Source organism: Diabrotica undecimpunctata, chromosome 7 (assembly GCF_040954645.1).
Source record: "Diabrotica undecimpunctata isolate CICGRU chromosome 7, icDiaUnde3, whole genome shotgun sequence".
Classification (NCBI taxonomy): Eukaryota; Metazoa; Arthropoda; class Insecta; order Coleoptera; family Chrysomelidae; genus Diabrotica; species Diabrotica undecimpunctata.
The window spans coordinates 158,032,475-158,060,112 of record NC_092809.1 but is presented as its reverse complement, the minus strand read 5'-3'; the positions used below and the strand labels follow the sequence as shown (position 1 = coordinate 158,060,112).

Sequence of the window (27,638 nt, the reverse complement as noted above, 5' to 3'; positions counted from 1 at the left end):
CTTTAAGATAGTTCGACAGTTCGATTCTTTGGGATTAACCTAAATAAATAGAAACTAAGAGACTTAGACAATCGAAACAAGGAAGGTAGTAAAAGTGCTGGGAAAATATTTAGAGGAGCAAAAAGAATATATACAACAGTTATCCGACCAACGCAACGGTGATTAATACTGGCGAGACCATGATCTTAAGCAAAACAATAGAACTGACGCTAGATGGATGGGAGCAAAAGATACTCAGAAGAATATACGGAGGTGTATGGAGGTATAAAAGATACGCATATCTGGACAAGAAAAACCAACCATCAATCAAAGTAGGCTTTACTAGGGCCAATCTTGCTTATTTCTTTAACGTATTGGTGGTCTTCTCGCATTTAAATCGTAATGTGGCAACTACTATGCATTTATTGAGGTAATTATATATAACCCGATATGTTAAGTTGCAAAATTGCTACAAATCTACTCGTTATATGGTTATCGTTAAATGTTTAAAGTTGTAACTTTGGGATTTTCTTCTAATCTGTTAATTTTTGCTCTTATTGTACAATTTTTAACCATCTTTTGAAAAACTATAATGTTTATAGAGTGTAAGAAAACTCACAATTCATTAGATAAATTGAGATATCATTTATTTCTAAAATCAATTAAAACAATACAATATAAAGTAATATATTGTTACAGATTAAAGAAATTTTAGAATCTATGGGCCTCTACAAACATGGAAAAACTCGTATAAGTGCCTTGTCAGGAGGAGAGAAAAAGAGACTTTCCATAGCCTTAGAATTATTAAAAAATCCAGATGTAATGTTTTTCGACGAACCAACAAGGTAATTATTATAATATTATTGTTAGTTTATTCAGAAAAACTTGTTTTTTTTAATGAAAGTTGGGGAGAGTGGCCTTTAGACATAAAAATTTGAACTGTCATATCACTCTAAATACCGCACCAAATAAAAAAAGAAAATATTCATAAAATACATTGTTCACCCAACTTTCACTGTATATATGCTTTTAATATTAAACCCTATACTTAAAAAAATACCTATACGTAAAAAAAATCCAAACCACTTTTTCAAAAACATCTGAAGGTGCCCCACTCAGCTTCAGACGCAATTGAAAAAATGACAACTCACATAAATGTTTTAGAAATTATTTATCACAATATTTAAAACTATATTACGATACTTAATCAAACACCTAATGCATATTGAAACTGAAAAAGACAATAATGATTTCTGTGTCTTTGTACCCTGTTCAGAAGGAGTTGGCAAAAGGGCTATAATTTCTGATAAAAAAGCACTAGAGATATCTAGTACGATGGGGTAGAAAAATTTATAATTTACTTTAGATAACATTCTCTAAAATGAAATTTCAACATCCCCATCATCACATTTACCAATGATTCTCCCAACATAGTACACATCTTTTTGTTTTACAGTCCCAAATTTAACCAGCACAAAATCTTTAATTTTCAATTTACACCTGTCAAAATTTTGCTGTGGTTCTTCTAATACTTTATCATCAGAGTATCATCTCATTTTCAAAAAGTAGTTTTCTTTTCGTAAATTTAGTACGTTCAGCATTTGAGTTGGTGGTTTTCTTTGTTTTTTTATTGATCTGTTTTTCTGCCAGAAGAAGCTTTTCTGAAATGTCAGTTATTATTCTGCTTTTTCCCTTTTCTCTTGGTTTCTTGGAGCTAGTATTGAGTTTCGATTTTGGATATCCTCGTAGAGTTTTGGCATCTTGATGTTGATGGAGTGTCTATTGATTGCTAAAAGTTTTCGCTTGAAATTTGGGGAGATGGGGGTGGTTTTTCAGATTCTAAAGTTGGTAGACTTGCAGCTAGTTGGCATGTTAGAGGTTTATCAGGAGGATTAGGTCTCTCACTGACCAATCTGGGAGCAAACATATCGTCGGTGAAAATGTGCCTGTCAACTGGAAATATTCCTGTTTTTTTGAAAGAATTTATATTGCTCTGTGGTATCAACACATGCGGCCACGTGATAGATTCCAAAACGTTGGTCTGGGTTAGACTTCAACCATGAATCAATTGCACTATTATAATATGATTTAAAAGGTTTCATCAATCCCACATCCAGTGGTTGCATCATGTGCACGCCATTAGCTCTTGCTAGTTCTATTGCCTCAATTTACAAGTAGCTCTCATAATTGTCGCAAATTAGAAGCATTATTCTCTTTTTAGAGAAACCTGAACATTTTATAAAGTGCTGCATCACATGAACGAAAGTGGAAGTGGTCATACAACCTGACTAATGAGCCAACCCCAAGGTCCCGTTTGGTGCTCTATTTATCATGTGACTTTGAAGTGCATTCTCGGAAATACTAGGCAGGAAGTATTGTATTTCCAGCTGCATTTATAAACAAACCTGTAGTAACCAGAGTTCCTCTCTCACCACTTACAGCAGCTGCTACTTGTTTTTGGCCTTTTTGTGAAATAATACGAGAAGGTTCTTGGTTAGTTTCAGTTTTTGTTTCATCCATATTCCAAATCCTGGATTAGTCACAGAGTTCTGTTCACATTATGTTTGTTAAAGGAAATTGCACGTGCAATAAGGCAACGTACATATTTTATCTATATAGGCGAGATGATTGCACTATGTCAGCAGGAGCTATATTTAAATCAGAATGCTTAATGGACAAGTACTATTTTTGTCATCTAAAACGTTTATGGCTAATATTGACATATTGCAGATAAAAGAAGTTAAATAAAAATTAAACTATAGAACAATTATTATCAATTACGTTTGTATTGGTCTGTTATTTGTTATAAAATAGGAATGTATCTCTCTTATTTTTACTTCATGTTTTTTTTGCAGTGGTTTAGATAGTGTTTCTTCTAAACAATGTGTATTATTGTTAAAACAAATGGCAATATCGGGAAAGACCGTAATTTGCACAATTCATCAACCTGCTGCACCAATTTTTGAAATATTCGATCACCTATATGTAATATCAGACACTAAATGTTTATATCAAGGCAGTGTTAAAGGTTTGTTGCCATATTTGGAAGAAGTAGATTTAAGATGCCCCACTTATCATAATCCTGCCGACTTTTGTAAGTATACCTAATAACAATAAAACTTCTTTAATTACCTACTTATAATTACAGTAAATATTTCATATACACCGATATACGAGATTTGGCCATTGACCGAAATTTATACCCGCAACGCGTTGTGAATTTCGTTTATTTCTCACATCGCGTTTCGGATATTTTTACCGTGCACAAAACGCGTTTTGGATATAATGCGAAGACCCACAATGCGAAACTACGAAGACTGTCGGACACACACGACTATTTTTCGCGTTATGGGCAATACAAATACCCACAAAGCGAAACCTAATTTTATTTAAAAAATGTAAATACGTTAATTAAAATGATGGCTATAAAAGATGTAAATGATGTAAATAAAAATACAAATATCAATGATGAAATTAAATGTGTCGATAGCAATTAAAGAAAATTGTATACTCACTCTTAATCAAGTCATTAAGAGCGATGCTGGGAATATTTATATTCCACTATGCATCAACAATTTACCCATATAAATTACCATCATTCTTGTACTCATAACGTCGAGTAAGGACGATAAATATACGAAGATTTTCGTATATTTATCAACCTGTCAACCTTCCTCCTGTTGAAAGCGCATACTCAAGTTATCCATTTGTGCATATTATAAGGGTGTTTTAATTATACAAATAATGTTTTTAGTACTAGAAGTAGCAAGTGGAGAATACGGTGATTATGCAACAATCTTATCAGAAAAATCGGAAAATGGGTTAAATATGGAATATAGAAAACAACAAAGAAATTCCCTACAATTGGAATCGTTAGAACATATAGGTAACTAAAACAATTATTTATTTAACTACAATTATTCGGTGAACAAGTCCAAAACACAACTTGGTTAAATTAATTCAATAAAATGTAATTAATTAATTTAATAATATATAATTTATGTATTTATTATTCGAGATAGTCGACAGATTCACTTACCTCGGAACCACCCTCAACGTACAATGGGACTACGCTCAAGAGATTAGATCCAGAATTGAAATGGCACGGTCTACATTTATTAAGTTGAGATCCTTGCTGTGCTGCAGTGATCTCAGTTTGTGAACCAAGATGCGGATAGTGAGGTGCTACGTTCTTCCAGTGTTACTATATGGAGTTGAAGCCTGGACACTGACGCAAACCACTGAAAAACGAATCGAAGCCTTCGAGATGTGGATATACAGAAGGATGCTAAAAATATCTTATGTGGACCATGTCACCAACGTTGAGGTCCTACAGCGCATGACGAAAGAAAAAGAAGTGCTTAATTTAATTAAACAACGTAAGCTTGAGTACTGAGCCTTATGCAGGGTAAAGTATTTGGCAGAAAAGGACCGGGACGCCGTCGTATCTCGTGGTTGAAAAATCTCCGACAATGGTTTGGGATGACCTCAGCGGAGCTGTTTCGCAGGGCAGTCAACAAAACCATGATAGCCTTGATGATCGCCAACATCCGGACCGGATAAGGCACTGAAGAAGATTTATTATTCTGTATTTAATTTAAAAAAAGCAGTTTAACGTTAATATTTAAAAGATTTAAACAAAAAGTCTAGTTGTAGTTGTATATTAATAATAATATTATTATTATTAATATACTAATATAATATTAAAGACAAAAAGAACGGCGAGCCAAAAAGGTTTTAAATAAAATTCATAATATCGGCTGTCTGCTTCAGCCTTGGAACTTTGACCGAGCTGAGATTAATATATTGAATATCTGTTAATATAATAATTTTATACTTATAACACGAACACAATATTATGTAAATCATTACACTTATTTACTTTTTATACCGAATTTTATTTCAGTTTTTAAAGTAGGTACTATGTAATCGAGATAAAAAATATCGATAACTACTCTGATCTGAAGGTTGGATATGAAAATCGGGATCCCTAGAAAAAAAGTTTAAGTTTTTTGTAGTGAGTTGGACCTTAGATTTATATAGATCTTCCAAATATTTTCTATAATTACCCAGATAACAATATAAACTTTATTTAGACTTGCAAGAAGTTTGATATGCCAAAAAAAAAAGGTTTGCTTCAAGTTTGCCATGTCAACTATACACACTTGTAGCAAGTTTAAATAATACTATCTAGTTACAATGGGACAGATTTGCTTAAGGTTTGTTTTTATAAATAATATAGAATGTTGATATAACAAACTTGCATAAGATTTGTTTTGACACAGTAGCTACAGTTTTGTTACGGCAAATTTCTCTTATTTTTGTTAAATAATTTTGATAATGTAACATGATAATTTTACTCCAAAATGTTTTAAGGGTGGTTATCGATAAAACCGTGAATGTAGGTAGTAAAGAGAAAAATATATGTAAATGTTCTGGTGACTTATTCGTGAATCTAACCTGTAAACAATAATTAAAAAACAATTTTTATTTATAACTATTTATTATTTACTTTAGAGTATGATGCAAATGTATGAAATAAATTCATTATTTCAGAAACAGATAACTTTTAAAAAAATCTTAAAACATCATCTCATCATTTTGGCTTTACAACCCTGTCTGGGTCCTAGACTTCCCAAGAATTTTTTTCCAGTCGTCCCTATCCATCGCCTTCCTCCGCTAAGCACGTATTTCCATATTTCTCATATCTTGATCTATGTTATCTAGGAACCTTGTTCTGGGTCTTCCTCTTCTTCTTTGACCAATAGGTCTGTCAAGGAGCGTTTTTCTAGCTGGGTCGGTTTGCTCCATCCGCATTACATGGCCTACCCACCTCAGACGACCTATCTTAATGTGTTTTACGATATCTGGTTCCTGATATATTCTATAGAGTTCGAAGTTGTATCGTCTTCTCCAAACACCATTTTCATTTACCGCTCCATAGATTCGCCTTAGTATTTTTCTTTCCAAATATCCTAACATGTTTTCATTGTTTTTTGTTAAAGTCCAGGTTTCTGAACCATATGTTAGGACTGGGCGTATTATTGTTTTGTAGAGTTTTACTTTTGTTTTTCTTGATATAACTGTAGATTTAAAAAGAAGATTAAGCCCAAAATAGCATCTATTAGCCGTGCAAATTCTGCGATTTATCTCTGCGTTAGTGTGATTTTCAGTATTGACGAGCGTTCCCAGGTATACAAATTCGTTAACTGCTTCGATGACGTCGTTTTCTATAACAAGTGGCCGTAGTATTTGTGGTTGCGTGCCTATTTTTATGTATTTCGTTTTATTGGTGTTTATTATTAAACCCATTTTTGTAGCCGCTTCGTTTATTGCTACTTACGCCTCTCGTGCTGCGTTTTCCATTCTTCCAACAATATTGATATCATCAGCATCTCGTCAGGTGCCACCAATCACGCACCTCGACGTGCATCGCCCTTCCTTCTGGAACTTATAATTAAATTTAATTGGTTGAGAAATGAAAACGTTTCATATAAAAGTTAATTTATCTTTAAATATGGGACATTTTCGGAACTCAAGTCAGTATAGTACAGTAGTGTCTAGTGCATGGTTTTACCCGTGTAGGGTAGCTCCCTAGAGCACTTTGCTCGAAGGGCTCTGCAAACTTTCTAAGACTCTGAAGCTGAGTTTTTTCTTCTTAGAAAGACTGTGTTTTATTTCCACCACCAATAAAACCATAAAGGCATTGTCTCTTCAAGACAATGCCACAATAAGAGAGTACCTGCTAACTACGCAATATTACACCATATTGCGCAATAGTTAGAACAATTAATAAACATGGAAACTTGCACCAAGATGCTAACACATTTTCATACGTTTATTAATTACACCGGAGACGACATGGCGCCCAACCTTTCAACGAACTCTACCACGACTCCGAGATGTCAGAGTTCTCATGCTCCGCGATCGAAAATCGCAAAAAGTCCAACACGACGCCTGCATCAAAACCACTCAATAAAACAGCGGGGAGAAGCATCGGATGTTAGTACACGAAACTAACATCCGATATCCACCTTCTGCAGCCCTGAAACCGTCGATGTGCCATATCTCCGACGAGCCAGCCTACTTGATGCTAAGTACCTGATGCGATGGATGTCTCCGCAGTAGCCAGTCACTGCCTGCCTACCATTATGTGGTCCAGAGTCACCACGGAGGCTCAGGCAAACTCACCGGCGACATGCAGATGGGAAACGTACAGCTAGAGAGGACGAAGCCGCCGTAGAACGAGCACATCGCCGAGGATGGACCTGCAGATGCTGTCAACAACACCGACCACTGCCTGTGAGTGTTTTTGTGCAGTGCAAGTGCGTGCTACGCGAGTGTACACGAGTGTAGTGTGTGTTAGAGAACTGTAAGTTAATTTGACAATATGGACATATACATTTTTAATATATTTTATGCATTTTTTCCTTTTCTATATGTGAATTGTAAAAAAAATGTTTTTCTTAAGTTTTTTTAATAAAATCAGCTTTTTTTATCAGCCTCAGAGTCTCCAAAGCAGGGGGGATGTCGTCAGGTGCCACCAATCACGCACCTCGACGTGCATCGCCCTTCCTTCTGGAACTTATAAATTGATTTAATTGGTTGAGAAATGAAAAAGTTTCATATAAAAGTTAATTTATCTTTAAATATGGGACATTTTCGGATCTCAAGCCAGTATAGTACAGTAGTGTCTAGTGCATGGTTTTACCCGTGTAGGGTAGCTCCCTAGAGCACTTTGCTCGAAGGGCTCTGCAGACTTTTTAAAACTCTGAAGCTGAGTTTTTTTCTTCTTAGAAAGACTGTATTTTATTTCCACCACCAATAAAACCATAAAGGCATTGTCTCTTCAAGACAATGCTACAATAAGAGCGTACCGGCTAACTACGCAATATTACACCATATTGCGCAATAGTTAGAACAATTAATAAACATGGAAACTTGCACCAAGATGCTAACACATTTTCATACGTTTATTAATTACACCGGAGACGACAAGCATATGCTAGGATTTGCACAGATTTGTTATATGTTGAACAGAATCTTACAACACGTCAATTTTAATTTTTGAATTGCCATCAACTGCTATATAGTGTGTAATTTTTAAATATGTTTTAGGAAGAATGATGACATCTGGAAAGATGACACCCGTTCATGCTCCACCTATATACTTTTCAAAATCTCCAATATGCTGTGATAAAGACATAGATATTTCCTATCTACATTCATATAAAGGTTCATATCCTGCCTCATTTTTTACTCAACTTAGTGTCCTCATACGAAGAACCTTTTTAGTTATCACGAGGAACAAGACCCTTACAGTTTCTAGGTTTCTCACACATATAGTTATAGGATTATTTATAGGAATTTTATATTTTGGAATAGGAATAGATGCGTCAAACATGTTAAATAATTTTAATTACATCTTCTTCTCTCAGATGTTTCTTATGATGACTGCCTTTAATTCAGTTCTAACAACTTGTAAGTATGAATTAACTTTTTATTATCTTATTTAAATCATTGTGTTAAACTTTTCAGACGAAAATTAAGAATAATAAGTCCGGCGGTATATGATGATCAAAAAAGTGATAAGGACATCAAAAATAATTTTTTTTGTAAACAATTATTATTTATATTTCCTATTAATAAGTATATAAATAGCTGAATGTAAGCCAATTAAAATGGACATTTATGTCAGATAACTCGCAAATAGGTAAAAAGTGATACAGGTTTTAAAATGAACTAGTACAAATGAAAAATATCAAATTTATTGCTAATCACACTTCACGTATCTACTTTCTACATTTATTATTTTGTTTAACAAGATTTGTTTGCCTTGTACGTTTGTAGTAACTTGACAATCACTTAAAAACTAATCTTGTATTGATTGTTGTAGCAAAATGTTGAAAAACTTAAACATCGTATTTTAAACATGCCGTGTAGACTATAAAAGTATATGAACATCGAAATGTTTGGTAAAACAACACTTTGAGCCCAAAATTGACGTTTATTTCTATAAATATGTAGTACAACAAACTGATATATTGATACAACTAGAATGGATATATGAAAATGATATATTAATTTTACCATTGACACTGGATGGCGCCACCTAATATAACATTGGTTCATTAATGTGGCCATATTTTTTTGGTCCGCCCTATATAAACATTCTAGGAAAAAAACATGAAATAACATTCAATTCTCGACAAAAAAAGGTATTCTTGTTTCAAATCAAAAAAGTTCACCCTTTTCTCAACATAACAAATACGAGGCTTTTAGTACAAAATTTAAGAAGCATAAAATCATTAGTCTTAAGATTCACAGAACTGTTATTCCGATATGTGTCTTCCATTTCATCCTGATCAGAACTCGGAGATCTCTAGATCATCATCTGGATCTTGATATGGAATTTGTACTTCCTTGAACAAAGACTTAGAATCTTCACAGATTTTTGAAGATTGTGAAGATTTCAGTTGATTTACCAGACTTTTTCCTTTCTCTCTCGAGAGCTAATCTTTCTGCCTCTGCTTTCTCTAGCTTTCTCTGTATTTCTCTGCTTTTACTAGTTAAAATACAGCTTGTGCCTCTCTTCCTCCTCTTTGAGCGTCTTTGCATTATGCATCGTTAGAAAATGGTAGGATTTGCTCAGGTGTAAGCTCAGGATTTTCATTGACATTGTAGGTTCTTGAGTGACGTTAGATTCTTAAGAAGTTAATGGTTTTTAAAAAGATGTAAACGGAATTTTGAGGAATAATGCGAAAAGCTCAATTTCAGGATATTGTTGTTCTACTGATGAAGTACCAGTAGCTTGTGCAGATCGCGGAGGCTGGTCAGTTACTGAGAACATTGGGAATTCTGCTTCGATGAATGGTTCACTGTTGAAAGGGTAGATGCTAGTCTAGAAAACCAGAAATAATGTTCTTCTGCGTTACAGCCAAAGAGTAAGCTTGGCTCTCAAGATCACCTTTGCAGTAGATGGATATAGTCTTGAGTAGGTGATTCGGTAGCCAATCATTACAATATACTATGTGAGAAATAGTCACATCACACTGAAGTAGTCACAACTAAAGTGTGTGACTACAATGTGGTAGAAACGTTAACATTGTAACTAAGTTTTCTTTTACTATCATTCTCACTTCCAAGCCCACAAGGCTCTCGTCATTATGTAGAATTAACAATATTGGTTGGTCCTTAGTGTATTTTGTGTGAATAATTATGTGTTCTAGACTCTGTTTAAAAATATCATTTGACCTACAACCTGTCTTGGTAGATAGTGTAATGTTTCCTGGAGGTTCATCGTTCAAGAAAAACTCTTTATATCTGATTCTGGGAAACACAAGTACAGGTGTCAAATAATTTCCTATTGCACTCACTATAAAAAGGCCAGTGATTTGCTTATACCTTTCAGAAGATGGCACTTGTTCTACTTGCTTTTCACCACACTTAACCAAAACCTTGGGTGGACTATTAACTGTACTTTTTCTTGTTATAATTAAACATAAAATCTGGGGTGAGATTATACTTCTCAAATATTGTTTTTAAGTTATTTAGGAACATATCATACATATGAACATTTGTTTTGTTAAAGCTTAAACCTGTTGAGGCTTAATCCTCAACAGGCTTGTAGCTTCTGAGGACCTTCTTAGCGAAAGTTCTTTGTCTGTTCTGTTATTCGAATCACTTTTCATGAACTGCATACTTTACGTTTAAGGGCATATGCATATTGCCACGCTAGAATTCTGACCTGAACTAGTGTTAAAGCATGACGCATTTTACCTGCAGCCAGGATTTATTCTACTAGAGCCACTTTCTCTTCTTCTGATAATACCATACAACATATCAAATTAAAACAAAAACAATGCATTTTTTGTTAGGAGCTCTATCATATTTCTTCACAGGGCGTTTGCTAGCTGCCTCATGCTGTTCCCTCTTTTAATCTTGTGAATGGCGTCCACAAGATAAGACTTTATTGGTGCAGTCTTCTTGGGGTTTTTCTTCTTCCCCTTATAAAGCATCCATATGCTATATCATATTACTGTAGTATTACAGTGTCTTGAAAAAGGAATAAAACCATTCCGAAAGCTAGATAAAAAGTCAAAAGAGTATTTCATTAACATCCCGGCCAATTTTCTGACTGCAACCGTAAATAATGGATAATAAAATCTTTCAATTACCACAGCAATAGACAAATATAATTTTGTAAATATAAATGTAAATATAATTTTGATTTGGTATTTAGTATTTTTAAATACTTTTGTATTGTTCTGAGTTTATTTTCTTGTGGCATTTTAAACTAAGTAATTACTATTTTAATGGAAATAAGCCACAATTGAACGTTAAAAGAAATTTATTGACATTATTATGTGTTTTATACCTTTTTATGTTTACCTAATGCTTAGTAACTCTTAAAAATCTCTATTGGTAGATGAATTGTTAACTAAATTATTTAATTTTAGTTCCGTCCGAGTTACCGATTTTAACCAGGGAACATTTTAATAAATGGTATTCACTTAAGTCATATTATTTGGCGATATCAATTGCAGACATTCCAATTCAGGTAAATCCCTCATTTTTACTACCAATAAAAGAGAAAAACTGCCATGCATGTTATACATAGAAAGTTTACCCAAAATAAGCTATTCTGCGCAAAATATAGATACTGTATGTGAACTATAGAGGAAAGGCGCCTAATATTGAATACTTTTTTTAATTGAATTTTTTTTGGCCAAAAAAAATTTTAGAATAATTTTTTTATAGTTAAAATGTCCCATAACATCAATAAAAACAATTTATGCATACTAAAATATTTATTTCATCATTAAACAATGAAAGTATTAGGCAAAAGTAAAAATCACACATTTTACAAATAAAAAAAAGGTTCCTAAAATTGGATACCCTATCCAAAATTAGGAACCTATTTTTAAATACTAAATTCACGCACGTAATTGTTTTTTTTGTCACTACCAGTACACTCTTCATATGACCATCTAAAACAACTTGAACACTGTACCCACTATTCTCCATGTTGGTTCTTTGAATAATGTTCATTGCAGAAAACACACTCTGCGCCAGTTTCTTGATCGGTATCCATATCTGAATCATCATCATAAGGAACATTTGAGGAATCTAAAGATTCACTTTCTTCTTTTACTTTCTTCATCTTTTTATTTTTGACCATCGTCTTCTTTTTAGTTTACTTTAAAAACTTAAATTTTGGCAAATGTTCTTTATTTTTAAGTGATTCTTTTCTTTGTTTTTCTTTAATGCTAGCTTCTTAATCACTTTGTAGGGCGTACTTTTATTTAAAGCCGCAGAACCGGTTTTACATCCCCTATTTGAAGTAGGTGTCGATGAACTGCAGGATGGTAAAGGTGAAAAGTCTTGAGAATTACTGGCACAGGACCGACAAACATGGAAGGCAATAGTAAACGCGGCAAAGACTCAAGAAGAGTTGTAGCGCCATTGACGATGATGATGATAACTGATTAATTTCCACACTGCTACCCATTTTATGTTTCGGGAGGGGGGGGTTCAATAGACAGTTGAATTGAACTACTGGTGTGATTTGGTTTCAATGGCAAAGTCTTATCAGACGTATGTTGTCGAGGCAGAATTTTTTCTCTTTGTTTTTCTAAAATAAAATCTGCTTCTGAAAAGGTATTCCGATTGAATTGAAAAATTCCTGCTTTACGAAACCCATTGGCTGATATCTCAGCAGTAGCAGATTTCTGATAAGCAGGGCAGAATAATGAACTTATCTGAAAGGGTTCCTACATTTCGAGAAGGAATATTCTTTAATTAATTTTGGATTTCTCTTAAATAGTATGTCTTTAATGGAAACATAAAATACAAATCTAGTCTATTTCAGATTCTATCATTATTATATTTCAGATCTAATTTATCCTTAACGATAATTTATACATAAAAAATCTCTCAATTCTTGTGAAAACTAGTTTTGATTTAATGTTAACTAATAACTTAGTGATTAATTATTATAGTAACTGGAGACATTAACGTGTAATTACTTTTTAGATGGCAGCATCTACCTGCTACGCACTACTTACTTATTTCATGACTCAACAACCCATAGAAGGATTTAGAGTGGGTCAATTTTTGTTTATATGTCTGCTTATAGCAGCTGTATCACAAAGTTTTGGACTCCTAATAAGCGCCACCATGAGTATAAATGTAAGTATCTTTTAGTTAAATCGCCCAAAATATCGCATTCTCAAATTTAATAAAAACAAACTATAGGTAAATTATTACTTTCTATAGTAGTTTCAGTGTAGTAATTTAAACAACTAGTTTATCTGGATTAGTGATATAAATCCATTGAAAGGAAGAGGTATTGAGCAAAAACGGTTCTCCTTTAAATTCAAGATGGTAGCTACCACAACGGTGAGATTCAGTCTCTATTTTAAATTTACACTACAATTGACCCGCCACCCTAAGGGTTGGATTAATACAATTTGGGGTAGCTCGCCATGCAAGGTTAGGCCTTTTTCTGTCTTACCCGACTGGACTATTACAAATGGACAGTTTTTTTTTATAAAAATGAATAAATACACACACACATTATTCATAATTCTCCTTATTTTTATAATGAAAGAAGTCTGCTACAGTAAGTTTATTTGAGTTTAATTTGAAATTAATACTGAGAGCTAGGAATGCTTGTGTTGTATGTTTCCGATAATAAATCTATCAAAAAGTTTGCCATCTAAGCAAACGGAATATATACAGATTTTAACATAGTTTAATAAGTATTAAAGGCTATATTATTCTTCTTTATTCAGTATTTTCCTAAGTAAATATTTAAACATACACCTCTTCCATCTCCAACATATTATGTCTCCGGTTTGGACCGTGTTCATCCATTTTTAGCCTGCTGTTTCCTTCCTAAAATTATCATACTATATTTAGGAATTTATATTTATATTTTGTTACAAATTTGTTTGAAATTAAAACCAAACAAATTTACAGTTGTAAAGAGTGCCATGAAGGTACTGAACCACGTGTTAGGCCTGTCGATTAGTGGAAGATAGATTTTGTGGAAGCTAGTGAATCCTGCAATAGTGTACAAATTGCTAGGGAAGTTAACGTGAATGCTCGAACTGTCTAGCGAGTTCTCAAAAGAAATGGGTATCACTGTTTTAACACAACCAACACAACTGTTTCCGGAAGATAACTTTAGGCGGATGGAGTTTTGTGAATTTATGTTAGATAAACAGAATGAAAATGTACACTTTTTAAAAAATATTTTATTTTCTGACGAATCTTAATTTTCATTACATAAAAAGCACAATCCATCCGTTGCAAGGTATGATTCTTGGAAAAATAAGCACCTCAGTGTTGCAGTGCAAACGTAGAGGTTTATTTCCAAGAAGATGGATGTTCGGCTCACAACTCTAGAGCAACTATTGACGTCCTCAATCAAACGTGTCCTGGTGGATTGATAAGTACACGTGGTACAATTAAATGGTCCGCTAGATCCTGTGACGTAGCGCCTAACAATTTCTTTTTTTGGAGTATTCTCAAAGAAAACATTTATAGGCATCAGTTTGAAAGGGCCACAAACCTAGTTGAATTAGGGGCAAAAATACTTAATTTCTCTGCAAGTATTACACCAGCCCTACTTAGAAATATGTTGAGAAATCTGTATGATAGATTTGGTTAACTGTTTGGCACAAGGAGGTAAAATATTTGAGCCCTTAATTCATTAATCTGCTTTCCTAATTTATATTTTTTGCTAGGTATATTTTACGAAGTTTGTAGGTTCTTAATTAGGTAGTATTTTTTATGTTTTTTAAGTTTGGAAGAATTTTATTGTTTTTTTTTATTTAAAAGTACAAACGATTCTTATTCTGATTTTTATTTTTCTTTCTTGTCTTATTGTTATAAGCTTTGTCCATAAAATTTGTACAATTTTCAGTGACAATAAAGCATATTACTTATTTACTTACTTATTTATTTGTATTGCTATTAAGGCTAAAAAATAATCAAAAAATTAGTTTTAGAGCATTATAATAAATACGTAAAATTCTTCCAATGATATATGGCTCTTGCAGAGACAGCGTGGCAAACGAATGGAGGGGCAGATACAATAACGAGCTAGAGTCTCTATTCGGAAAAGAAAATCTGGTCAAATATATAAAGGCCAATAGACTCAATAGATGGGCAGGACATGTGATACGCAGTAACGACAATCGCCTTATTAACAATGTGTTCTGGGAAAGGTCAGAGGGAAGAAGGTCTGTAGGGCGGCCTAGAAAAAGGTGGAAAGATGCAGTCAAAGAAAATCTAGAGAAAATGGGAGTGCGACAATGGGAATTACTGGCACAGGACCGACAAACATGGAAGGCAATAGTAAACGCGGCAAAGACTCACGAAGAGTTATAGCGCCATTGATGATTATGATGATGATTATAATAAATATACTCTAGAGATGGGATTGCAGTAAATCTTAATTCCTATGGTCAACAAAACAATGTCGTTATCTATATATATATTATGTACCTAAGTAGCAATGGTATTTAAAAGTGGGTAGATGCTATGTAGCTATTTTGCTATTTGTCTTTTCATATACAACAAACGAATGAAAGCGTTGTAGTTGAAAAGCTATTTAAAGTGCACACATTGGAAAATAAAATGACGAAATGTCATGCTTTTATTGTGCATTCGAACTATATACTTAATAATTTTGTTTTAATTTTTAATTTTTGTAAATTTTTCAGAATGGAGTAATTTTTGGTCCGTTTTGCTTCCTACCATTTACAATATTTTCTGGCTTCTTCGTTCAACTGACAGCGGCACACCCAGCGCTTCAATGGATCTTTCACATATCATTTCTAAAATACGGATTCGAGGGATTAGTTCTATCAATTTTTGGCTATGAAAGAGGAAAGCTACCATGTGATGCAGATTATTGTCATCATGTGTATCCAAAGCATTTCTTAAAAGATATGGATATGGAAAACTCAACCTATTCATTGGCTGTGATATTTTTAATTAGTTTATTTATTGCGTTAAGGATAGCTGCATTTATTGCACTGCATTTAAAGGTGAAAAGTCACCGACAAAGCCGGTAGTAAGAGAATATTGTTATTTTATTGGTTTTTAAAGGTACATAAGATGATCGTTGTAAAGCAATAATTATTGTAATGGTCGACATATGCCAATATTGGTAATAACATTCGATATTTGTATTTATAAGTGGGTTTTATAGTTTTGTAATTAAAAAATATATTAAATATTTTTGTAAATTTTTTTTTAGTTTTTAATGATGACAAAAAGTTATAAATTTGTGAACAGTGCAAAAGTGTAAAAAGCGTTAATAAACAAATCAGTAGTGTGTAAATAAATTAATAGTATCATAAACAAGATGGTATTTTTAATATCTAACTTAGAATTAAATATTTACTGAATCTAATGTTTATTACCTACAGAATATTTGCTCAACAAATTATATTTTTTGTGTCGGTGTATGAAATAAAAGAGTTCCAACCGAGCAGAATAATATTCTTCTTCTTCTTTGAGTGCCGCTGCTATCGGAGATTGGATATCATTAGGGCGATTCTAATTTTATTTACTGATGTTTGGAATAATTCGTTAGTGGTACAGCCAAATCACTCTCTTAAATTTCTTATCCAGGACATCCTTCCACGACCTGGATTTCTGCGTCCTTGGATTTTTCCTTGCATTATATTTTGTAGGAATGTGTACTTTTGTCCTCTCATCAGATGGCTTAACATATTAGAGAATAACATATTTTCCTATAATACAAGTAGCTCATTGAGCCCTACCTTTTCCAAAGATTTTATAATTAAGCTTATTTAAATTCTTATATGCATAATAAACTGCTTGTAATGAAATTTTCCAAGATATTTTCTATTATATCTTACCTAAACTGAAACTGGTATTATTATACTTTACACAAAGGCAAGCAATTTGGTCACTCTAATCTTTTTTCTTTTTTTAGCCTTTACATAGGTCTCTCCCAAGTCCTTCCATCGATCTTTTTCTTGAACAACATACTTTCAATTTGTTCTGGTGGTTCTTTTGGTCAATATATTGGTCAATCTCATATATAATAGAAAATGACCTAATCGAAGCAGTGAACGAATTTGTATATTTGAGAGCGCTCGTTAGCACTGAAAATAATACTTCTTCTTCTTCTTCTAATGGCTCTAAAACCTTTTGTGAGTCTTGGACTGCTTAACATGTTCTTCCATTCTGCGCCATCGGATACTTTCCTTCGCCACTATCTGATGTTCATGGTTTTAAGATCCCTCTCTACGTCGTCTATCCATCTTTTACGGGGCATTCCTCTTGTTCTGTTTCTTTGGGGCTTCCATCTCGGGACTTACAGCTCAATTATCTGGCATTCTTTCTAGGTCACCAAGCCAGTTTAGTCTTTGTGACTTTACCAATCTAACAATATCTGCGCTCTGCATTAGTTTATCCAGCTGGTGGTTTATTTTAATTTTACACGAACCATCGCTGCATTGGGTTGGTCCAAATATCTTCCTTAGTATTTTCCGATTAAATATGCTCAGTTGATTTTCATCAGTGGGTGAGACGGTCCACGTTTCACGTTCATATGTGACCACTGGTCTAATTACTGTTATGTAGATTCTAAGCTTAGACTCACGATTCAGTAGCTTACTTTTCATTAAGTCTTTGTATGCATAAAAGCACTTGTCTTATTACTGCTAAAAATCCGTGCTTTTATTTCTTGACTGATGTTGTTGTCATTTATTATTGAGCCTAGGTAGGGAAAAGTGGAGGCATATTTGTAGGTATGGTTGTCTACCTTCAGATTCTCATGTTGATTCGATTTTGCGCACTCAATATATTTTGTTTTGCTTTCATTTATATATAGACCAAACGTAGCAGCTTCTCGTTTCAGTTCTATAACTATTTCGCTTAATACCCTTTTGTTGCGGCTTATTATGGCAATCCACATATGAGCATATTTACATTGATCTTGTATTAATACAGCCGTTTATATCCACTTTTCTAACAACAGCTTATATAGTTAGATCAAAAAGTGTTGATAAGGCATCACCTTGTCTAACTCCATTTTCAATATCAAAGGCCTGCGTTATATCTCCATCTATTCTCACCTTCGCTTTGGAACCCTCCAGAGTTATTCGTATAAGTTTAACCAACTTATTGGATATCCCTATAATAGATAGTTTCTTTAACATCTTTTGTCGATCTACTCCATCAAACACCTGTTTGAAATCGATATGCAAGTTGTACATAGGTATGTTATATTCAACACATTTTTCATGTATACCTCTTAACATACGTATTTGGTCTATAGTTGACCTCTTTGGTCTGAAGCCACATTGGTATTCACCAGTCATCTCCTCCGAAAACGATTCCAGGTGGCTGTATATAATTCCTGATAATATCTTGTAGACGACATTTAAAACTGTTATGCCCCTATAATGTTTGCAGAGTCGTTTGTCTCCCACTTTGTATATAGGAAGTATGATTCCTACATTACAATCTTCTGAGATGGCTTCTAGTGTCCATATGCGGTCGATTAGTTTATGGATACGCCTCCATAGCGCATTTCCACCATTCTTTATCAGTTCTGCAGTTATTCCATCTGTGCCAAGTGCTTTGTTATTTTTTAGATGTTTTATGACGTTTATCGTTTCTTTCAATGTTGGTTGCTCAACTAGTTGTTCTGCTGTGGGGTGAATTACTGCTTCATCTTTGTTTTGTTTTTTTTTCTGCCCTATTGCACCCGAGTTCAGTGCCAGGGCTGCTATTCTTTCTCCCTTCCTCGTCCGCCCTGACCCTACCTGCCATTAAGGTTGGTTACCCAATCTCCAATAGGGTTGCTCAGGTTTACCGGGGTTCACCCATGTGATCAAGATCACACTTCTTGGAGGTGAGGATAGGAATTGAGTAGGAGAGGCTAGAGGTGTTATCTGGAAGCAACACCTTGTATTGCGCCTCACTACTCCTTTGAACCGAAAAATAATACTACCGCAGAGAAAAACAGCAAAATTTGCACGGCCAACAGATGCGATTTTGGGCTTAATCTCCTTCTTAAATCCCTAATTATGCCGAGAAATACAAAAGTAAAACTCTACAAAACAATAGTACGCCCAGTCCTAACATTCATGGTTCAGAGACCTGGACTCTAACAAAAAGTAATGAAAACATTTTAAGATGTTTCGAAAGAAAGTATTAAGGCACATCTATGAAGCGGTGAATGCCAATGAAATGTAGAGAAGCCAATACAACTTCGAATTTTATATAATATACGAGGAACCAGATATCGTAAAACATGTTAAGATAGAACTTCTGAGGTGGCTAGGGCATATAATGCGCATTGAACAAAATTACCCAACTAGAAAGCGCTCCTTTATAGATCCATTGGTCAAAGAAGAAGGGAAAAACCCAGAGCAAGGTGCCTTGCAATACGTGCTTGGCGGAGGAAGGAGATGGGTAGGGACGACCGAAGAGAAATTCTTGAGGAGGCTAGCACAAGCAGTGTTGTAAAGAATGATAATGATCAGTTACATAATATGCTTTTTTATTTACTTTTATAAAAATATAAAATTCTAATGTAATTAATTTAATTACCATTTTCTTCTTTGACAATGCTTTCGCCTCTTTTATTTATTTATTAAAAATTTTGGACAAAATTCTTTTAAATTTATATCATTTAAAAATTTACAAAAAAAAACGAAAAATGGTAGTTTCTACAACTTCTGTTATGTTTTGAATATACCACCCTAATAGTTCCATCAGTGGTGTCCCTTACTGACAGATTCAAATTATGTAGAACTGGTCTATGAGTTTCATTTATTCAACTAAGTAAGGGATTTGTAGTATAGTAGAGAATATTCGAAAAATAATTAATTCTTAAACTAAAAACATCCTTTATTGCGAAGTCGTTATCGAATTTTCATAACCATCAATGTTGCCGCTATTATTTGCAGTTACTCTTATTGGCAGCGGTGTGAAAAAGCTTTCTAGTGCTTTGTTTAAAACTATGTCATCAGTCCTAAATTTAATCTTGGATTGGTAGCTTCATAACTTGCAAGGCATAAGAATGTTAAAGGATCAATAAGGGCTATGCTAGAAACTATGTCATAATCCCAAGCTACGAACAAAGATAATCAGGATTAAAACAGCCAAAAAAAGTCGGCAAACTGATGTACTTTTGACCCTTACAAACTACACACTCTCCCATGGAGTCAAATCTTCAACAATGATCATTGACTAATTTAGAGATTCATCAGGCGAATTTGTTTTTTGTTAGAGCCGGATTGTTGATTCTGGCATCCTCTGGTCATTTAACACCTGTCATGTTAGTATCAGCTATAATAGTTTGCACTAGGAAAAATATTTAATGAGATGTTTTTTACTTTAAAGTCATTCGAAAGTCTATCTTTTGAGTCTCTAAAGATTACTGATAGCTGCTTCCCTAAGCCAGGAATGAATAAGACCAAATTACTTGAGTTTTGCCTTTTAGTATCCAATATTGCGCCGGTCCAGGATCGATTTCTATACGCCACAACTTCGTACTGGAAATGTTGTTTATCTTTTACAGGAATGTTTACCAACCTCCCGGTCTAAATTCGCAATGTTCATTATTATCATGGATATCTCATGTAGAGCGTGGTTTTTGAAGACTAGGGTTTAGTCAAGACTATACAAATTTAATATATCACCAAGCCCACTTATCTCAATATCGTATTTACTGTGTTTTATTAAAAACGACAACATTGACGCCAACTTCCTGTGTAACTGGAGTAATAGAGAGCTGTAAATATTTTCAGGATGATGATCATAGTGCAAAGTGCAAATTTTTAAATTTCATATTCATATTGAATTTGCGTTATTAGGTATATGTATAATGCTATGTATTCTGCCACAACTACAGTCACTAAAACAATTTACTAATTCCCCAGTATGCTATGAAAATGTAATAAGCGGGTAATCCTGACTGAATGTACAATAAATTTGACCTATCAGTTTTGCACTGTTATTCTTGAGGTGTATGCGAACCGTTAAATACATTTTGAGATCTCTATAACTAAATTTATATCTGCATTAATACACTGCACACCAAAATTAACACATAATTTTAAAATTTTTATTTCAGACCTAATAAATAAATTTGCATTTTTCTTTTAGTTTATTTTTATTTGAACAACAAAATAAAATATATTATTTTTTACGAGAAATTTATTGAAATCTGACATCGTAACAAAAAGACCAAGATATGGAAAATTGTTAAAGATACAAAAAATTAAACTAAATATTGCATCCTTTGGCGTGTTCTTATTTTATATTGATCAATTTGATCATAAATGTCAACCAATCGCAAAAGCAGTTAATTTAATGTGTTTGGTGGGTTATGTAGTTATCGTAGTCATCTTCCGACGATATCGCAAACATGTTCTAATGGGTTCAGATCAATATTTCTCGCAGGCCAAACCATGGCAGAAATTTCAACCTCCTGATGATATAGCTCCTTAATTCTTAAAATGTAAGATCTGGCATTATCATGCATAAGCACTGAAATTCTTCCCAATAAATGGCAAAACATTTTCTTCTAAAATGTACCATTGTGCTATAAGGCGTTATCATCGTTCAAATTATCATCGTAACAGCTTCCAAATTAATCCCACACCACATCAACACCATTACTGAGTCGCCACCATACTGTACAGTTCCTATAATGTTACACTGTGCGTAGCGTTCTCCAGATCTCCTGTATACTTTATTTCACCTGTTATCAGAAAAAAGACAAGATCTGGACTCATCGTTAAATAATATTCTTCCCCAATCATCATTATTCGTAACATTTTCATGAGCAAAATGCTATCTTTGCCATCTATGCTCTCTGATTAGTACTGGGACAGTGGGTGTCCTTCCAGAGTGCAAGTCATTTTCGGCAAATCTTCCCCTAAACGTATTTTGGCTTATTCTAAAATATTAACCCTTTGAGACCTGTCTTTTTTATTAAAAAAAAAAAAAATCTTATGTGTTTTTATATTTCAAAAGTCTTCAGTTAGTAAGATAAAACGAAAAAAACTTATGTACGCTTTAAAAAAAATTTTTATTGTACATATGTATGTACATATGGTCTTAAATATAAACTCAACACTAAAAATATATTTACTACTATATGAAGTGCAAATAAAATTTTAATTTCTCTCTTATTAGTTGGTCTAAAATTTTTTCCGTTCTGTAAGGCATATACATTTGTAAATGTTGCTATATTTTCAAACAAATCATTTGAAATATACTTCGAAAAATACTGAATTGGGTACAGTGGCTCTGTAAGACTTGTATTTGGGGAAGTAGGATGCCATGTAAATGTAGGAGTCTCTATCGATGCCTTAGTCCACTCTACGGTTCTCTTTTTTGTTTTAATTTCTCTTTGTTTTGGTTTTTTAGAACAATACTTTTCTGAGAAACATACTTTACTTCCTAATTTTTTTGTACCCGAGTAACCTGCAACTTCATCTGGTATATATTTGTCGTCTGAATCATAAGTTCTTCCTAACTCCTCATTATCATTTTCGCTGTCATCACCTTCTTCCAGTGTCTCAGTGTCACGTCTGGTCAAAGCATCAACCCCTGGTCTTATAATAGATTTATTCTCACAGTTATCCAGAATTCCATCCTCCTCGTCAGAACTTTCTCCTCCGGGAACTTCCAAATTGTCTATTTCTGATACGTTACCGTCCTCTATCAGGTCAATTAACTCTTGGAGATGTTTTGGGCTGTCGAAATCATATTTTTTTCTTTTGTAATCCATGTTATCTGCCATCAACAATACTAAGTTAAAACCCAAGTTTAGACCATATGTACATACAGATGTACAATCAGAAATATGCTTTCAGACCACTTGTACATGCTCATGTGCATCTAAAAAATGTTTGTTTATTTCAAAACTATCGTTTTTATGGCAATGTTTTGTACTTTATAAAAAACTACTTACCTTATAAATCACACTTAAAAAGTTGGATCGATTTCGTTTCACAAAAGATAACAGTTTCTCGTAAAATAAAACTAGCAGTAACGGTTACCAACTAAACAGCTGACACTTTACAACAAAATCGCTGACAACTTTACCTGTTGACCACTAGATGGAAGCAGAAGTTAAAAATGTGGATCGTAAATGTATATTTGAGTGACTGAATGCTATTTCGGTATAGATAAGCGAGTAGTTGGTATTTAACAAAACAATAAAAGCTATGTACATACACATGTACACAGGGTCTCAAAGGGTTAACGATCCAAAACTTCGTTTTGTAGAGAAGTACTGGTAACTAATCTTTGACTCAGTGTACGAAGTCTCAATAATTGGTCCTGATCAGGAGTTGTAATACTTCTTCAGCCTGGGCCAGGTCTTCTTGAGTTACTCGCAGTGATAGCAAAACGTGTTAAACTGATTGCAATGGATGACTGAGGGACATTAAACCAGTTAAGTCAGTTTAACTTGAGTGGTTGACTTTAAGGAAAAACACGAAATACACTTGAAAAGCTCCTCTGAAGATTTAGAAAAACGTATTCACACCCAAATAAATTGGAACTAAAACGAATGATGCTATGATGTTTTCAATACTTGCAAACAAATTATAAAAACTGGCCTTTTTGAAGTTCTACCGATAAATTGTTACAATATGCCGGTGTATAATAAAGATTTATCGGCTAAAATCTAATTTAATTTAATAATTTTAAAATTATTCTTTAATTTTGGTGTGCCCTATATATTCCAATGTTGTTAACAATTATACTAGAATATTTGTATATTTTGTATTCAAATGTGGCATATCAGTAATTTCTGTTTCAAGAAATATAAATATTTTCTAAGGTCATATGTATATTAGGTAATTTGAAACCGTAAAAATTATGAAATGGTTATGTTTAATTATTAAAATTAAAAATTTAGTTAGAATAAGTTTTGAGTATATTATACATTTATTTTATTTATTATTAACTGGAAATACCGAGTATTAATGTTTCCTATTTTTTGATTGGGTTTTGGTAATTACTTAATAAAAATTATTATTAATTTTAAGATTATATTCTATTTTTTTAATAAACTTGAGTTCATTTTGTCCAGTTTTATTCAATTGTATACAACAACACAGGATGTCTATTATATTCTTTTCCAGTTTTGGGAACAATAATTCAATAAAATTAACTCCAAGAAATTTACAATTGCCTAATAACATCTGACTCAAGAAATACATTCTTCTTAGGTTTTGATAAAAATATTTTGTTTAGAATATTTGAAGTTATATTTTATTTTAATATAAGTTTGTTAAAACGATATTAGTTTTTATTTGAAAGGCTTGGGTTTTTGTTTTTGTCATGAAAATACCGTTGTTATGTTTATAAAAATCATATTTTTTATTATCCAGACTTAGCCATGCGGCTCACACTACCTCTAAGGGGAACATTTATTCCTCCCAGATACCTATGGTATTAACTCTGCTGTCCCGTTCGACTCAACTACACAAATGTACTGTTCGGGTCAATATGACCCAACTATGGCTTACGCTCCTTAATCGAAATAAAATAAGCTAATAGTGCTAAACAAAACTTTACTAACAAAAAATTATGGTTAATTAAACAAAAATGATGTTGTTAACGTAAATTAAACCGTATTAACAAAAACAAAAAGGTTTTTGGTTCTTGGTAAATTTTTCCTGGAAAGGATAAGTGGTTTCACCAGTGTTTTTCCCAATTCCTCAAGAAAAATTCGCCGTTTTGTAAGTTTATTGGTGTTCCATTGGGGATTTATTGATGTCCATAAAACGAACGCGTTGTAGGCAGAAATGTCCAGCATATTATAAAAAACAATCATGGGCCAGCGATTTGTCTTTCTCTTACATGTATATGTACCAACAAGCTGATCTAGAGTATCCACTGCTCCCTTACTGGAATTATAATCTAAAATAATTTGAGGCTTTTTGTCATTTCTGTCACTAATAACCTTTTCATGATGCAAAGTACTCATAAGAACAACATTTTTATTATTTTTAGGAATATAGTTAACAACAGTGGTATCTTGCGTGAAGTAAAAATACGAACTATGAACTTCTTTATTCGCAATTTGTGCTGGAAGCTCTGGTTTATTTTTTCTTGCAGCATTGTATTTTTTTCTTTTAAGAAGAAGTTGGCCTAAATTGTACGATGTAAAAAAGTTATCGCAAGTAATATTGTGGCCTTTCAAATCATTAGTCAAGTCGCACACCACACGCATTCCCTGATTTCGTTCTGGCGCGGCACCTGCTTCTTTTCCTGTATAGATCTGCAATTTTAGAGCATAAGAACTTTTGGTGTCACGTAAAGCCCACATTTTTATGCCATATTTCGCTGGCTTGCTTGGGATGTACTGTTTGAAGGGACAGCGACCTCTAAAGGCTACTAATTGCTCGTCGATAGTAACATTTTCATCAGGGTTAAAAAATTTTGGTAGATTTTCCACCCATTTTCCCCAAATTTCACGTATTGCAGCAAGTTTATCTAATCTTCTCCTATCCTGTCTAGTAGTCTTGTTATTAAAACGTATCACTTGCGAAATTTTTGTAAACACTTCAAGGGACATTGTTGCTCGAAATATACTACGACCAGTTTCTTCATTCCACAAACTTTTAGTTGATTCACCATGGGGCTTAAAAACTCCAGCTAACAATAAAAGACCAATGTATGCTTGAAAACCAATTTTATCCAAGTCTTTCCAGTTGGTTCCAAAAACACGCTGGCCTTCCATGTTTGTCATATTAATAATTTGGTTTGCAACTGTGCCGTAGAAAAACGACCGCGTTGATAAGGAGGATCAAGCGACCACTGAATATTACCATCTTCCGAAGGAACTGTTACAGAAGGTTCTACAGGATGTGGTACGTAGAATGGAATAACAGAATCATCACTACTTTCTTCTTCACTCTCACTACTTGTGTGGTTTTCTGTTTCTGATATGTATTCATCACTGTCTGACACGTTCGCGAGCTCGCGCAGCTCATTTTCGGTTAGCGTTCTTCGATGCGACATTATCAACATGCAAAAATAGACTGAAATGTATATGAATGGCATGAATGCGCTTGACATATCATCAGTGTCCTACCACTTGTCTATCACCCCCACTTCCTTATACATGACGTGCCCTTCTACCTGACATCGTCCAGCTACACTTCAAATTTTTTACAAGTTCTAGCTTGCAGAAACTTGTTTTTATTTATAAACTTACATGACTGTCAAATACTGTTAGAAAATATAAAACACTGCCAACTAAACATACGTACACAGGAAATTTTTAACGGTTTAAATACGTGGGTCATATTGACCCGAACGTATCATAGGTAACAATTTAATTTTTATCAAAAAAATTAGGAAGTTGAAGTTTTATCTCATATGCAATTGAAAGACCTCAGATTAGGTAATAAAGTCACGGAATACCAAAACGTTACGCCACGTAATAATTTGTAAAATAAGAAATAATTTTTTTTTGTGTCAAATAGACCCGAACAGGACAGCAGGGTTAAAAGGATTGAGCTCTGGTGGAACTCTTTCCGTGTTATTGAGTCCTACGTGACTTGGTATGCTGGAGTATCTCCCAAAAATTTTCGTACACATCTGGACGTCACTAGGAGTACAGCTTTCTGCATGGCCTTATAGAAATGCTACAGGATGTGAGAAAATTAATATAGCAACAATTAAATGTGCCTTCCGTTTTTATTACCTTATTTGACACATTGTAACGGAACATTTTGCCTACCACATAGGGTTTAATTATAGGGGTTTAAAAACTGGGGGTGGAGATAGGGCAAGCAAAATAAACGAAACTGTGCGAACGGCACTAAGAGTTTGTTTGGAGAGCTGGGTCGTGGATAAGTTGAATGGCAAGGGGGTTGGATTGGGGCAACTACAAAAAAATGAAACAAAGGGGTATTGACATGAATCTCATGGAACAAATGGACAAACAAAACAAACAATAGGAAGGACTTCTAGCAATTTAAAATGGCCGCCGCTTCGAGGTGTCAAATTATAACGATTACAACAATTAGTTGCAATTATTGAAATAATTATTAGAAATACAAAATTGATTGGGAGATTTTTCTAAAATAAAAAGGCAAAATGGTTCAGACAAATAAATTAAACATTTATTGTGTCTCACCACAAACAGTTACAAAAATACAGATGGTCCAAAAAAATACTATATGAATAGTTACAGAGATTTATACCAAAAAAACGAAAAAACTTACATGTCATTATCCTTTTACAAAGTCGAGAGATGCTACAAAAACTTATAAATGTTACTGGGCTATGAACTGTGGCAAATAAAAAATTATCTTTTTTAATAAAACTATTCATAAGGAATAACCTTTTCTAATATTAAAACAAGCTAATATCACAAAAATATGAATCTAGCTGTCATATGTCAACATTGAATTTTATAACAGAGAACAATTAAAATGACAGCATAGCCACATAATAATTATTAAAATTTATATTGTCATGAAAGCAATTACTATTTAAAAAAATGTCTGTCGTTACTTTAAAATTAAAACACAGAAAAAGTTACCTTAAATTTCACTAAATTGCACTCTGCATAATGTCTGGGGTCGGGAACTGGATCTATTAAAATTTCTTGGGGTAGAACT

General features: G+C 33.5%; 1 protein-coding gene across 1 annotated transcript in view; it reads left to right on the top strand.

The window, feature by feature from the left end:
• The window catches only part of LOC140446083 (ATP-binding cassette subfamily G member 4-like), a 125,825-nt gene extending 101,524 nt beyond the window's left edge, over nucleotides 1-24,301 (top strand). The window contains exons 4-10 of the mRNA XM_072538609.1: nucleotides 679-824; nucleotides 2,835-3,073; nucleotides 3,734-3,865; nucleotides 8,098-8,460; nucleotides 11,439-11,539; nucleotides 13,015-13,170; nucleotides 15,714-24,301. Coding sequence (XP_072394710.1) covers nucleotides 679-824; nucleotides 2,835-3,073; nucleotides 3,734-3,865; nucleotides 8,098-8,460; nucleotides 11,439-11,539; nucleotides 13,015-13,170; nucleotides 15,714-16,067 — 1,491 coding nt within the window. The 3' untranslated portion in view covers nucleotides 16,068-24,301. The remainder of the gene's footprint in view (nucleotides 1-678; nucleotides 825-2,834; nucleotides 3,074-3,733; nucleotides 3,866-8,097; nucleotides 8,461-11,438; nucleotides 11,540-13,014; nucleotides 13,171-15,713) is intronic.
• Nucleotides 24,302-27,638: the final 3,337 nt, after the last annotated feature.